At 46.5% G+C, this 14,757-nt stretch overlaps 1 protein-coding gene across 1 annotated transcript; it reads left to right on the top strand.

Annotated features, from left to right (window-relative positions):
* The first annotated feature begins 7,037 nt into the window (after positions 1–7,037).
* On the top strand, positions 7,038–8,279 carry LOC146608645 (uncharacterized protein F54H12.2-like). Its single transcript, XM_085348671.1, has one exon. The coding sequence runs from the start codon at positions 7,038–7,040 to the stop codon at positions 8,277–8,279; it is 1,242 nt and encodes a 413-aa protein (XP_085204797.1).
* Positions 8,280–14,757: the final 6,478 nt, after the last annotated feature.

The raw sequence follows: 14,757 nt of genomic DNA, 5'->3' as shown, positions 1-14,757 counted from the left end.
GTGTGCATAATTATTAGGCAACGTCCTTTCCTTTGGCAAAATGGGTCAAAAGAAGGACTTGACAGGCGCAGAAAAGTCAAAAATAGTGAGATATCTTGCAGAGGGATGCAGCAGTCTCAAAATTGCAAAGCTTCTGAAGCGTGATCATCGAACAATCAAGCGTTTCATTCAAAATAGTCAACAGGGTCGCAAGAAGTGTGTGGAAAAATCAAGGCGCAAAATAACTGCCCATGAACTGAGAAAAGTCAAGCATGCAGCTGCCAAGATGCCACTTGCCACCAGTTTGGCCATATTTCAGAGCTGCAACATCACTGGAGTGCCCAAAAGCACAAGGTGTGCAATACTCAGAGACATGGCCAAGGTAAGAAAGGCTGAAAGACGACCACCACTGAACAAGACACACAAGCTGAAACGTCAAGACTGGGCTGGTATCATCAAAGATGAGCTTGTGGGGCCTTTTCGGGTTGAGGATGGAGTCAAGCTCAACTCCCAGTCCTACTGCCAGTTTCTGGAAGACACCTTCTTCAAGCAGTGGTACAGGAAGAAGTCTGCATCCTTCAAGAAAAACATGATTTTCATGCAGGACAATGCTCCATCACACGCGTCCAAGTACTCCACAGCGTGGCTGGCAAGAAAGGGTATAAAAGAAGAAAAACTAATGACATGGCCACCTTGTTCACCTGATCTGAACCCCATTGAGAACCTGTGGTCCATCATCAAATGTGAGATTTACAAGGAGGGAAAACAGTACACCTCTCTGAACAGTGTCTGGGAGGCTGTGGTTGCTGCTGCACGCAATGTTGATGGTGAACAGATCAAAACACTGACAGAATCCATGGATGGCAGGCTTTTGAGTGTCCTTGCAAAGAAAGGTGGCTATATTGGTCACTGATTTGTTTTTGAATGTCAGAAATGTATATTTATGAATGTGGAGATGTTATATTGGTGTCACTGGTAAAAATAAATAATTGAAATGGGTATATATTTGTTTTTTGTTAAGTTGCCTAATAATTATGCACAGTAATAGTCACCTGCACACACAGATATCCCCCTAAAATAGCTAAAACTAAAAACTACTTCCAAAAACATTCAGCTTTGATATTAACCCTTTAAGACCTACCATAGAACCAAGTCTGCCAGAGCTTATATTATATTTTTAAATGCTGTGGAGCCATTTTTGGGAGCATTTCAAGTTGCTATACATCAATACAACCATTATAGCCCAAACTTTAATAATATGCATTAGGTGCATAGTAATTACATAAATTGCAAAAAAGTGCAATAAACTACAAAAAAATTGAAAATCGTTTTTGTTTTTTTAACATATATTTCTAGTTAGAGAAATTTAAGAGGCTTATCCCTCAGAGAGATAATCCCATACAGCTTATGACAAAATTTGATCCGAAGTGATTGATGGCCCTAATCACGACCTTTTGACCTCCCGCCCCTCCCCTCCGTGGGAAACCCCCAGCGTGACGAATCGTATCCGGAGAAAGGGGGGTGGGAAACCCCCCGCGTGACGAATTATATCCGGAGAAAGGGGGGCGGACCCCGGAAGCGCGCCATCTGTTGCTAACCGTAACGAATTGCACCCCGAGAAAGGAGGGGTGAACCCCCGGAAGCGCGCCATCTGTTGCTAACCGTGTCGAATCGCATCCTGAAAAAGGAGGGGTGAACCCCCGGAAGAGCGCCATCTGTTGATGTGAAAAAAAAGTTTTTAGTGGGAGGGACTGCAGCGAGGGAGGAGAATAAAAACCAGAGAGAGGAGTCCCGTCACAATTTCTAAGTCTCTCACACACAAGATGGATTCTTTCCTTCTGCAGCCCTCCAGCGGTCCTGTTTACTTGGACGGTGAAGAAATCTGCTCTCCCGCAGAACCCTCCTCGAGCATGGGCGGCAGCAGCAGCGAGTGGGCCTCGTCGATTATCAGCGATACGCCGGTCTCTATCTACAGTACCAGACCCGAAGCAACCGACACTCCGCGGAAAGAAGGAAGAAGTAAGAACGTCTTCATGTTCCGCAGCCAAATTCCAGCACCGAGAAACTTGCGAGGAGAATGGACTCTGCCTGCTGAGGGTTGTGGAAAGTGGGGCTACATATTCAAATATGAGTCGGGGGAGGTCTGGTTTTATCAGTTGAACGAAGGAGAAAGCTTGACGGAATCGAGCACCATTGTGAAGCTGACTCCCAGTGACTGGGCCGTGCTGAAGCTGCTTGTTGCGATGGCTATCGGAGAGGCAAATGAGGATTTTCCCATTCCTGAAGAGGAAGATGTTGCCGCTAAAAGACCCCGGAGAGAGGTAGATTCTCCTCCCCCTCCTCCTCCTTCTCCTTCCGGCTCCAATGATGAAGAAGAGCATGATGCTGCTGTTGATGAAAAAGATCCTCCTTCCCCTCCTTCTGTCTCCTCTGATGAAAAAGCGGATACTGCTGTTGAGAATGATGAGGATAAAGAAAAGACCCCCTCTGTAGAGGATGCTTCCTCCCCTGATGAATCAGCTGATGATGATGATGATGATCATCCTCTCGACACAGAAGAAGAAGAAGAAGAAGATGATGAGCCCCTGGCTGAAAAACTTCTAGAAGAAGATGATGAGCCCCCAGCTCCAGAAACAAAAGAGGAGAAAGCAGCTCCTGAGAATAAAGAAAACATTCCCCCAGCTCCAGAAATAAAAGAGGAGAAAGCAGCCGCTGAGAATAAAGAAAACATTCCCCCGGCTCCAGAAAAAGCTACGGAAGAAGAAATAGAAGCTATTCCCCCTCCCCCGCCGCGGAACGGAGGCATACGCTTCAATGATGAGCAACTGATCAAGACTAAAACAATCTTGTCAACCGTCTGGTCTTCAGGAACCACAGCCACGGGGAGATGGAGAATGAGAGCGAGTCTGCGTTCGACTGACGAGTCTGATGCCCCTGACATTTTTGTCTTGGAAAAATTCAGCTCCGACTGCGGATTATTTCGCAGCTTGATGGTTATACCAGCCAAAGAGTGGGTCGTAAGAATGCTGCAAGTGAGGAAGGATATTACAATTCTTTTTCAAACTTGCCGCTGCTGGAGGGATGCCGTAGGAGTAAGGAAATGTCTCAACTTCTGAAAATCCCCGCCCCTCCCGGACCACGCCCCCTTCCTTCTGTTTTAAAAGTCCGATCAAAAAAGCCTTTTTTAGCTCTGAGAGAGAGATGGACTCTGCACCCCTGCTTCGCGATGAGGAGACCGGCTCCACCGATTGTTTTTCTGACGAGGGCGAGCTGGTACCCGACACTCCCGGTTACTGGCCTCTGAAGCGCCAGAGGCGGCAGCGGCAGCAGCAGCATACCGACGAGATGGACGGCTGGGCGTCTTCTTTATTCATCGACACTGTGAAAACAGCCGTGTATCATCTGGTCAACTTGGTGATAAACAAGCACCGCACCGACGAATGTAATGGATGTAAGATAGACCATCCCAACCAGAGACAACACGAGTGCCTGCAAATTCTGGAGGATGATTTTTATTCCGACAATTATTATAACATCAGAAAGAAACTGCTCACTCCTCGCTTTGTCCCTTCAATTCAACGTCTGCTGATTGCTCGCAACATCAAGACTGAGGATGTTAAAGTCGGGATGGTTGCGGAGACCTTGCTTCATGAGCTGAAATCGGTGAGGAAAGTCTTTGATGCCATCACAGACGCTTATGACAATTTGGTGGGGCAAGATGTGGTTAAAATCGGGGAACTCCGTTTGGTTACGGAGTTTTACAAAGGTTGCTGATTCTTATCCTGCATGCTTCCTATATTTAACCTTGTTTTTTAAACCATGTATTCTGTTTCTTTTTAAAAAAACAAAAAAAACTACCTCGTTTTTAATCGTGTATTCTGTTTTTTTAAAATCCTACCTCATTTTTTAATCGTGTATGCTTTAAAAAAAAAAAAAGTATCCTGTTTGTTTGTAACCTTTTAACATGTTTACCTCATGTTTTTAAAAAATAGTTTTTGTAACCGTTTGACTCTATAACTGTGTTTTATCTCAGGGTTTTGAATAAAAGTGTATTCTGTTTCTTTTTAAAAAACTACCTCGTTTTTTAATTCTGCTTTATTTTAATCATGTATTCTGTTTCTTTAAAAAAAAAAAACTACCTCGTTTTTAATCGTGTATGCTTTAAAAAAAAAAGTATTCTGTTTGTAACCTTTTATCATGTTTACCTCATGTTTTTTAAAAAAAAAAAAAAAGAAAGAGTTGTTGTATTCTATAAGTGTGTTTTATAGGGTTTTGAATAAAAATGTATTCCTGTTTTTTTCGCATGTTAAACCTTCTGGTTTTTGAATTTAAAAAAAAAAAAAAAAAAAAAAAAAAAAGAGTTTTTGTATTCTATAACTGTGTTTTATCTCAGGGTTTTGAATAAAAGTGTATTCCTGTTTTTTTGTAACTTACTTGTATTCTATAAGTGTGTTTTATCTCAGGGTTTTTGAATAAAAATGTATTCCTGTTTTTTTGCATGTTTAAACCCTCTGGTTTTGAATAAAAAATATTTAAAAAAGCATTCATCTCTGGTTTTTGAATATTGTATTCCTGTTTTCTGCACATTAAGCCCTCTGGTTTCAAAAAAAGTAATAATAAAAGCCGACTCCTGCGACGTTATAACGCAGACGAGCTTTTTATCAGAAGACGAGATGGCCGAGAAAAGTGAGATGAAAAAAGTGTATTATGACCCGCATCACCCAGGTAGTTTCGGAGGAGTAAATAGACTTCGACGCGCTTTAGAAGATGAAACTGGTAAAAAAGTTGATATCCGCAAGGTGCAGAATTTTTTATCCGAGCAGGACGCCTATACTCTGCACAAGCCGGCGCGAGTAAGATTTAAGAGAAATAGAGTGTTTGTGACCAAACCCCTGAAGCAGCTTCAGGCCGACCTGTGCGACATGAGACAGCTGTCTGAATACAACGACGGATTCAATTATTTATTAACCGTCATAGACGTATTTTCAAAAAAGGCTTACGCCCGCCCCCTGAAAAAGAAGACGGGTTCTGAAGTGACTGAAGCTTTCGAATCTGTGTTGAGAGAGAGTGAAATACCGGAAAATTTACAGACCGATGCGGGAAAAGAGTTTTTCAACAAGAGTTTTCAAGCTCTGATGAAAAATCACAGCATCTCCCATTTTGTTACCGCCAGCGACCTAAAGGCCTCGGTGGTGGAGAGATTTAACCGCACTCTGAAAACGAGGATGTGGAGATATTTCACCGCGCACAATACCAGACGCTATCTGGAGGTGTTGCCCGACCTGTTAGAAGGATATAACCGCAGTTATCACAGCAGCATTAAAATGGCACCTGCCGAGGTGCGCCCCGAGAACGCGGATCAGGTGTTTCGCAACTTGTATGGAAACACACCCGCCCGTCCTAAAATAAAGTTGAAATTTAAGAAGGCGGATCTGGTGAGGATATCCAAATTGAGAGGAGTATTTGATAAAAAATACGAACAGAGTTTCACGGACGAAATCTTTACTGTGATCAGGGTCCTTCACCGATCGCCACCCGTGTATAAATTACAAGATTATGACGGGGACCCGATTGATGGGTCGTTTTATGAGCCCGAGCTGCAGAAAGTGAAACTGACCGAGGACAAAGCGTTTCATGTGGAGAAGATTTTAAAGCGGCGCACAGTCAGAGGGGAAAAACAGGTTTTTGTCAAGTGGAAAAACTGGCCGGATAAATTCAACAGCTGGGTGAAAGCCTCGGAAGTGGTAGGAGTATAAAAAAAGAGACCCCTCGCATCATTCGGCTCATTTTTTAAAATTCATCATGCAGTCCGAAGGGTTTTACGTGACCCTGCCTTCCAACGCCAGCAAGGGCTTATTTAAAGATAACGCCAGCGGCTGCTACACGGTGGATCTGGCCAAACCCCTCGAGCTGACCGGAGAATGGAGCGTGGGCTTATGCGAATTCATTTATCCGCGCACATGGTACAATCTACCGCCGGACGCCTCCTACTTGGAGCTGATGCGGACGACGGAGGAAGATCAGCCCCTGGTGATTTTAAAATTCGGCAGGGGAGGTCATTACGGACGCGTTAAAGATCTATTGGATCACCTGGTGCCAGCGATCCAAAAGTACGACCCGTCCTTCGAGGCTTCATTCAACAACGTCACCAAACGTCTGGATATCAAAGGAGTCGGGAGCCATAAAATAAAGGTCTTCCCTCCTCTGGCTTACATGCTGGGATTGAAAACGAACGAGTGGTGGACTCTGTCAAAGCGCTCTACTCCGTATCCGTGCGATATGAACGCGGGCGTATATAACCTGTTTCTCTACACCGACATCGTTCAGTACCAGCCGGTCGGTGACAGTTACTCACCGTTGCTCAGCGTCCTTAACGTGAAAGGCGATTACGGAGACGTGATCAGCATCAGACATAATACGGTCCATTACTTACGCGTTTCTAAAAAATACATTAAAACCATACGCGTAGAAATTAAAACGGACCGCGACAGATTCGTGGATTTTGTTTACGGGAAAACGATAGTCAAGCTGCACTTTAAACCGGCTTGACAATGGCTGCGCGTCTTCCGCAGGACCCCCACCGTTTTGTGAGGTATTATGAGGGGCAGGTGGGAGGTTCCCTTCCGGGTTTTTACGGAGCGCCCGTGATGTACGGCAGAGGGATAGGATCCATCTTCTCCAGACTGTTTCGTTTCGTGTCTCCTCTCTTCAAATCCGGGTTCGCCGTAGCTAAACCTCACCTGAAAACGGCCGCAACCAATATCGCTACAGACGCTGTGAAAAGAGTGATGGGTAAGCTGACAGAGCCTCGCCAGGAGGGGGCGGGTGGTATGATGGTCCTCTCCCGCAGGAAGAGGAAACGCCCTCCGGGCGAGCGGATTAAAAATAAAAGCGTCGGAGTAAAAAGTAAATCAGTTAAGGCTGGCAGCGGGAAGAGAAGGAAGCCCCAGAGGAGCTCTGACATATTTTAGAAGAAAATAAATAAATAAAAAATGTCTCTCTTACACAAGAAATCTGCCGAATGCACCCTTGCCGAACTGGATCTATTTTCGGCTCCCATGACCCAGCTATCCATAGAGGATAAAAAATATCAAGAATGTCAGCCCCTCTCTGCTTTGAACGACAACTCACCCATTGAATTTTTCATCCCCGGAGACGGGGAAAAGTATCTCGATCTGAACGACACCATGCTCCATCTGAGAGTGAAAATTACGGAAAGGGACGGGAGCAACATCCCACCCGATGCGGGGGTAGCCCTCATCAATTATCCTCTCAACACAATTTTCAGTCAGTGCGACGTTATTCTGGGGGATCGATTGATTTCGCAGTCCAGCGCCACCCATCCTTACAGGGCCATGATCGAGACGCTGCTCAACTTTTCAGAAGACACTCTAAAGAGTCAATTCAGCGCCGGTCTGTTTTACAAAGACACTGCCGGAGACATGGATTCTATAGTTATAAGCAACGGGCCGAACAGAGGGATAAAACAGAGAGCCGTTTTCACGGCCGAGTCGCGAGAAGTGGACCTGCTGGGTCCCCTCCACGCAGATATTTTCTTCTGCGAGAGGCTCCTGCTGAACTCTGTGGATTTGAGAATTAAATTGATACGCAACAGCGATGCCTTCAGTCTGATGGGAACTCGGGATTCGCAGTTTGCTCTGAAAATAACTTCGGCCTCTCTGTTTGTTAAAAAGGTCACTGTCTCGCCGGCCGTCAGGCTGGGGCACGCCGCGGCCCTGATGAAAGGAAACGCCCTCTATCCTCTTTCGCGCGTTTCTGTGAAAACCTACTCCATCCCTGAAAATTCCAGGATCTGCAACCAGGAGAATCTCTTTCTGGGAGCCATGCCCAAATACGTGGTCCTGGGCATGGTTCATCACGACGCCTTCACCGGGAGGAGGGATCTGTCGCCTTTCAACTTTAGACACAACGATGTAGAGTATCTGGCGTTGTGTCAGGACGGCAGGCAGGTGCCCGCCAAAGCTTTCCAGCCACAGTTTGACCGCGGAAATTCGGTCAGGGAGTTTTATCACATGTTTTCCGCCACGGGGAGACACCTCAAAGATTTACCTCTGAGCATCGATCGCCGGGAATTTAACGAAGGGTACGCCCTTTTTGCCTTTAATCTGGAACCCAGCGAGGATGCTGACGCCCTGTCTCCCGTCTCCAACGGGAATTTGAGGCTGGAGATGAGATTCAGAGTTCCTCTACCTCAGACCACAACTCTCATAGTGTACGCTTGCTACGACTCAATTCTGGAGATTGACTCTAAAAGACAGGTGCTGGTGGATTATTACTAAAATATACACACATGGATAACCTTCAGCTGGAGCACATTCTACATCGCGCCTTGGGAGACGTTTTCTGCGGGGTTTGGGCCTCGGACCAGCTGGCCTTTTTGAGGCGCGACTTTAAACCCCCCGCCTACTTTATAGTAAACACACACCCCTCGCACTTGAGGGGAGAACACTGGCTGGCTCTGACTCTGGAAAAGGACGGTTCCTCCACTTTTTTTGACTCTTACGGATTCCCTCCCGACTTTGCTCACTATCCCTCGGTCATCTCAGAGTTTCTGGAAGGCCGCTCTGACAAAATACTCTATCACGATCGTCAACTTCAGCACCCTATGTCTGTCGTTTGTGGGCAACATTGCATTTTTTATCTATGTCACAAGGCTCAGGGGTTATCCGTCGGTAAAATACTTTCTCTGTACTATAACGATGTGTTTAAAAATGATGACATGGTGTCTGACTTTCTGAAAGGACGCTGCCCCGCTCGCTCTCGCAGAGGTCATCACGGGGCGTGCTCCTTACAAAAGTTTAAAGATGTGTGTATCAAATAAAGAAACGTAAACAAAAAAAAGATTGTTGCAGCGTTTTTTTTTATTTCATTTGTAAACAAAAAAAAAAAAACATTTGATTTTACATAGAGGTCCAGGTCGGGGAAAGCGTTATTTTGACCCGAGAAGGTTTTCTCCCCCTTCGCGCAGGTGTCTGTCCTCCCTCCTCCTCCTCCTCCACAGATTTAAGACGCGCATACTGGTCGCGAGCTATACGGTTATGTATTGAGGATGAGGGTATGTTTGTTTCGACCAAAGTAGTTAAAAACGCGTTCCATCCTTTCGGTCGCGTTTGGTTTTTACTTTTAAAAGAGAGGGAGAGGTTTTTAAATAGATCGATCATGTGCGAACCCCGCACCGCATCCCCCTTGTAAACAAATTCACCCCTCTTTGTCCATCCTCCTCCACCCTCAGGTAATTTCTGCATAATGTAGCGGGCGTTTTTGCGATCTCGAGGGGGTAAGGATTTTAATACTTCTTCCATCATTTCATCATCCTCCTCTCTGGGCCGCTGCACTTGTTGCTGCACCTGCTGATGCACCTGCTGCTGTTGCACCTGCTGCTGTTGCACCTGCTGCTGTTGCACCTGCTGCTGCGCCTCCTCTGGCGGGAGGTGGAAAGTCACCCTACTCTCCTCGTCCCGGTCCTGTTTAGAGAGTGTGAGATATCTCCGCAGCAGAGACTCGTATCTTTTGATTTTTTCATACGAATTTAGCCGCGGATCCTCCAGTATGGCTTTCATCTTTTCGTCCAAATCGTCTTTGGCAGTTTCTCTGACGGTAGGCTCGGTGGGTCGGGTCAGTTTTTTCAACTCGTGAGAGGGAACGAGAATCATTTTTTTAAACATCTCAGCGTTTTTGAAATATTCCTCCCAGCAGGTTCCCCAGAATGGGTACGGCTGCGGACAACAGAGGGAAAAGAAACCCGCCCGTTTGTTTCTTTAAAACTTGACGCTTACGGTTTAAACTCGTTTTCTTGTCGGCCAGCAGCCTGATGATCTTTTTCTGGCGTTTCAGTTTTTGGTATTGAGGAGCGGAGAGAGGTATGTTTCCCTTTAAAAGATTTAAAGCTATCTCACACAGCGCCTGGAGGAAATCCGGGGAGCTGTGAGCGAGAATGTCTTTGCGTTTCTGCGGCGACGCGTGGTACAGAGCTTGCAGTAAGACTGCGTTTCTTTTTATACGCTGAGACATGGCTACTTGGGTTTAGGCAGGTAAATGACGGGGTACTGCCCCGGAAGCAGACCGGCGCGCACTCTGTAGCGTTCTGGGCACGAGGGAGTGAGATCGAGGATTAAATACCCGTGGGGCTCCTCGGTGGCGTCTTTGAAACTGTCTGAGAAAAATGTTTTTTGCGAAGGGAAAATCTGACGGGCCAAAATCTCAATCTGCAGCTTGTCTCTGGGGTTTTTAAACAACACCATATAATTGGAGTTTAAGCTGATGGTGCGGCTGTATTTTCCCTGATGAAAAACGTTCTGGGTTAGCATCATAACCGAGACGTTTTTATGGTGGCGGTATTGAGTGAAAATTTTAACCACTTCCTGGTGATCCGAGGCCTGAAAGATGACGTCATCCAGCACCACCAGAACGTCTCGGAAATCTTCAAAAGAATCAGGCAGCCCTTCGATAAATTTAATGTTTTTATTGGTCTTTGAAAGCTCCTCATACATGGGTTGAAAAGAAGTATAAATCCACACAATATTCGCGGGCACAGTATCCATGACGCGTTCACAGTTTTCCAAAACACACTTTACAAAATGAGTTTTCCCACACCCGCTAGGACCCACAACTAGACAGGAAAAAGGCACTTTCAGTCTGTGATCAAAATCAGTTTCCTCCATTCTTTTTTTTTTTTTTTAGAAGAAAACAAAAACACTAGTACCCGAAAGGCAGAGTTGTACCGTCTGGAAAGAGACGTCTCTTGTCGTAAACCACGCGAAACTTTTTCTGAAATGTTCTGTTTTTGAGCACAAAGCCTCTCTTATCCCTCTGAATTCCGTTCTGAGGGGTCTGGAGCTCCGCCTCTTTCATACCAGAAAGGTAACTTTCCACCAACCCGCTCATACTGTCGAAATTGACGCGTTCGCAACATTCTCTCGTCTGCGTTATTCCTTTCATTTTTACCACCATTTTCTTTTTGTTTCTGGTCCGGTAGGCGTAACTCTTTGGACCCGCGGAGACAAATTCCTGGATGGTGTCCCCGTCTAATTCGTCCGTGAGATCCCCTAGATAGTTACCCAGCTCTAAAGGTTCCTCCCCCTCTTTCACTACGTAGATCAGAGAGTCGGTGTCGGTGTACAGAACGCTGCGCTGCAATTTTTCTAAATACTCGTAGAGTTTTAGGCGGGCGTAGGCTGTAGTAAATGCGGCAATAAAAACGTTATTGGTAGCGCCGGGAGGTATCACGCACCGCTCGTTATAGCTCCACTGAATTAAAGCCACTTCCTGTTTTTTGGTCTTTAAAAAAGAGACGTGTTTAAAGACGTACTGTCCTGAAAAGACGTAGTTAAAAAACTGACTCGGTTTTCTGACCAGAGTGGTCTGAGTCAGGTTGGTTCTCTGAGCAAACTTTCCCCAGAAACTGTTGAGACACAATTTCGAAACTTGTCTTTTAGCCTGATTCACCTCTATTTTTGACGGGTCTAAACGTATGCCCTGATGCCTGTGGTACTCTTCCACGTATTTGTTCCTCTCATCCTCGTCGCGAGCTTCCGGAGGATAACCGGAGGCTTCCTGTTTGCCTTTGAGAAAAGTGTTAATATAACCGGCAAAAATATCGCTGCTGCGACTATCAAAGTGCCAGACCTCTGTGATTTTAGCCACTCTGTAACCTAATTCTAAGGCTTTGTTAAACTCGACGGTGACCCAGACCCCTGTGAGAGCTCTGGCCTCGTCGTCGTGAAGGCACGGATCGCTTTGTTGATTGGTCTCGGCGCAGGTGCGACAGAGGGAGAATATTAATTTACCTCCGGGGGTTTTGTACGGTAGAACGGGGAAATAGAGCCCGCGCGGCGGGTAAACGGTGGCTCTGATCAGCCCGAAATAACTGCGAGGGTCTGCAAAATTCTCTCTGATGATTTGGGGGTGATGCAGAGGGTAAGCGCGCTTGGCGTTGACGTAAGGGTACAGGGATGTGACGTCTACGTAATACACATTTTCTCCTGGCGAGGCGCTGTAACGCAGCCTCAAGGCCGAAGTGCGGCCTCCGTAAAGTCCCGAGCGAGGAGACAGAGGTTCCGGGACTTCGTAGCTCCGCATAAAATTTATAACCTCCTCGTTCGATTTTTTCATCTCGTTCCATTCGTGCTCCCACAGAGTGACCGTGCGGACTCTGTAAACGTTTCTCAGCTCCCGGAGCCTCGCCTCGGCAGAGGCTTGCAGGTCCCCGTAAGGAGCGCGGGTCAAAGGGCAGATTTCCTCAGGCCTGTAGCATTTTGGACAGCCGTGATAAAAGCATCCCAGAAATTCCCACACCCACTTTTCCCCGTTAATCAACGCGTATCCGTCGACAAAGTACGGGCCTATTTTTTTCTCTCCGCCGGTTGTGAGAGCGTGTTGAACGGGAATTTTCTGAGAGTGAGCTACCCACTCCAGCCACTGAATAGACGCGTGCGAATAGGCTTTGAATCTGCGCCCGTAGTTGTCGGGCGAGGGGATGGCCAGACTGTTTTCGGGTAGGAAATTGGTGAGAAACACTTTCATGCAGGCTGAAGCTATAGCGACGCAGCTGAAAGGGTCTACTTTAGTTTCGCCTATAAACCCGTCTCTGAACTTTACACACGCCTCTCTCAAGATATTAACGTCGTTTCGGCAGTAATACAGGGATTCTTTTTCAAAGTTAAACACTCCCCGGGAGGCCTCGCAGTGCCAACGCAAAAACTCTGCCCTTTCGGCTGGTGACATGCGTTCCACCCCGTAATCTGAAGGAGGAGGGTACGGACCCGTGTATTTTAAACGGTCCCGCGAGCTGAATTTGTGAGGAAAAAATCCCTTGGATTTGTCCTCGAAGCCTAAAGCTTTGGGCATAGCGCTGAGACGCATGGTGAGAAAAGAAAGCGAGTCTATGAATTTGAGAAGGAAATCGGATTCTGTGAAACATATAATTTTACTGCCTTGCATGACGAGAGAGGGCGTCATCCCACCCCCCACCAGGTGGCTTAGAATTAAATAGCTGTCAAACCCTTTCGCGTTGTGCGCAACGAACGTGGTCTCTCTATATCTTTTCCTTCTGTATCTTTGGAGAAACTTTTCAACACAGTCTACACCGTAAGCGTGCCACTCTTCTCCTTCTAGAGATTTTGTGCACACTAGGTAAGGGACGTGCGCCCCCTCCCTGTCTGGGAAGGTTTCAAAGTCATAAAAGATTATGGAAGCGTTATCAGAGTTTTCATGTTTCAAAGGTTGGATGTAACACAGGTGTTGATCGTCGTCGGGAGGAAGCTCCGCGCGACAGATTTTACATCTGGCGGCTGTGCACCTGTGCATTCCGCGACGGGAGAGGTGCTTGCAGTCCGGACATTTATACAATTGTTGACAAACGCTGAGGTCTGAACCGGAGTGAATTCTAGGTTGTTTGTGCTTTAAATAACACGCACGTGTGCGACATGATCTGTTACAATCCGTACAGATTACAGAGTCCAGAAAGTGAGAGGGGCATGCGGGGTCAAAACAGAGGTTGCAGCGGTTTTGACAAAAGTGTTCTTCTCTTTTATAATACCCGCGGTGACATTCGTCGCAAATGTACTGAATTCCTAAAAATGTTTTTAGATTTTTTATCCCGTAATAGTGATGGTGGAATAAGAATAAGTACAGCGGGTGAGGCGTGTTCGGGTAGTCTGTTTCGATTAATGAAAGAGTTCTGTCCTCGGGCGGGCGGTAAAACACGACGATTTTACGTTTTAGTATTTGTTCGAATTTACCTATGTCGGTGAGAGTTACCTGAGTGCGATCGCTCAACCCCGCTAAACGCTGCAGCTCTCTGCCGCGTTCCAGGGCCTGTTTATCTGTGAAATGAGGTTGAGTGAGGTGAATCAGGTTGATGGCAAAACACAGATTATCGTTTTTGTTTTTTACCACGTACAGACAGCGGCGCTTTTTGACTAGAATTTCATCGTCTAACATTTTTTGAATCTTTTTACGCGGGTCATTACTGCCACCGCCTCTAGGATTTCTAATTACTTGCACAACAATTTCTAGGGGAGAGCCTGCGACGATCGCTCCGTTTGATTGTATCAGCCTGGCTAGCAGGTCCTCAAAAACCGGTACAATGTTTTCAGCGCTTTCGTCATCGACGTTAAAAACAGAGTGATTTCGCGCGTGCTCGCTGATGATCTCCAGTTGAACCCGGTCGTTACGACTAACTTCCGGTCTGACCCTATCCGCTAGATCTACAAAATTATCCCTGACGTCGAGGTAAAATTGAGCGAGGTCGCTCGCTTCATCCGGAGAGGGAATGTTAAATACTCGCCTTATTTCGAAATTATTAAAATGTTCGCGGCGAGTCACCGCATCGTTCTGTACCCGAGATCCTCCTCCTCCTTGTTGATGCTCCGCAGGCCGGTCCTCCTCCTCCTCCTCCTCCCTGGGCTGCTGCTGATGCTGCTGCTCCACCTGCACCTGCTGCTGCACCTGCTGCTCCCCCTGCTGCCGGTCGTAGAGCTGAAGAGCATTTTCTATCGGCTGCAGAGGGTCAAAGTTCAGTAGACCGGCAAGCCGCTCGTTTTCAATGTTTTGAAGGAGGATCTGCAATGCGTTTTCTAAAGGTTGTAGAGGGTCGTTTGGTGGTGGTGGGGCTATATTGTTTTCTAACGGTGGGGCTAAATGTTCATGGTTTCTGTTTAATTCTGCCACGGCTTCCAACAAAGCCTCAGGAATGCTGTGTTCTTCCGACATGATTTTCTTTATTTCTTAATTCACAGACTTTTACATGCTTTTACT

The sequence above is a fragment of the Diplotaxodon limnothrissa genome, linkage group LG23 (assembly GCF_057381915.1).
Source record: "Diplotaxodon limnothrissa isolate DT_005_m linkage group LG23, D_limnothrissa_male_GT1.1, whole genome shotgun sequence".
In the NCBI taxonomy this organism is placed as follows: domain Eukaryota; kingdom Metazoa; phylum Chordata; class Actinopteri; order Cichliformes; family Cichlidae; genus Diplotaxodon; species Diplotaxodon limnothrissa.
Note: the sequence above shows the minus strand (reverse complement) of the source record. Positions and strands in the feature narration are given on the sequence as shown.

Bases quoted from the DNA above. Each gene is read 5' to 3' on its own strand.
- LOC146608645 (XM_085348671.1), top strand. From the start codon at position 7,038: ATGACCCAGCTATCCATAGAGGATAAAAAATATCAAGAATGTCAGCCC.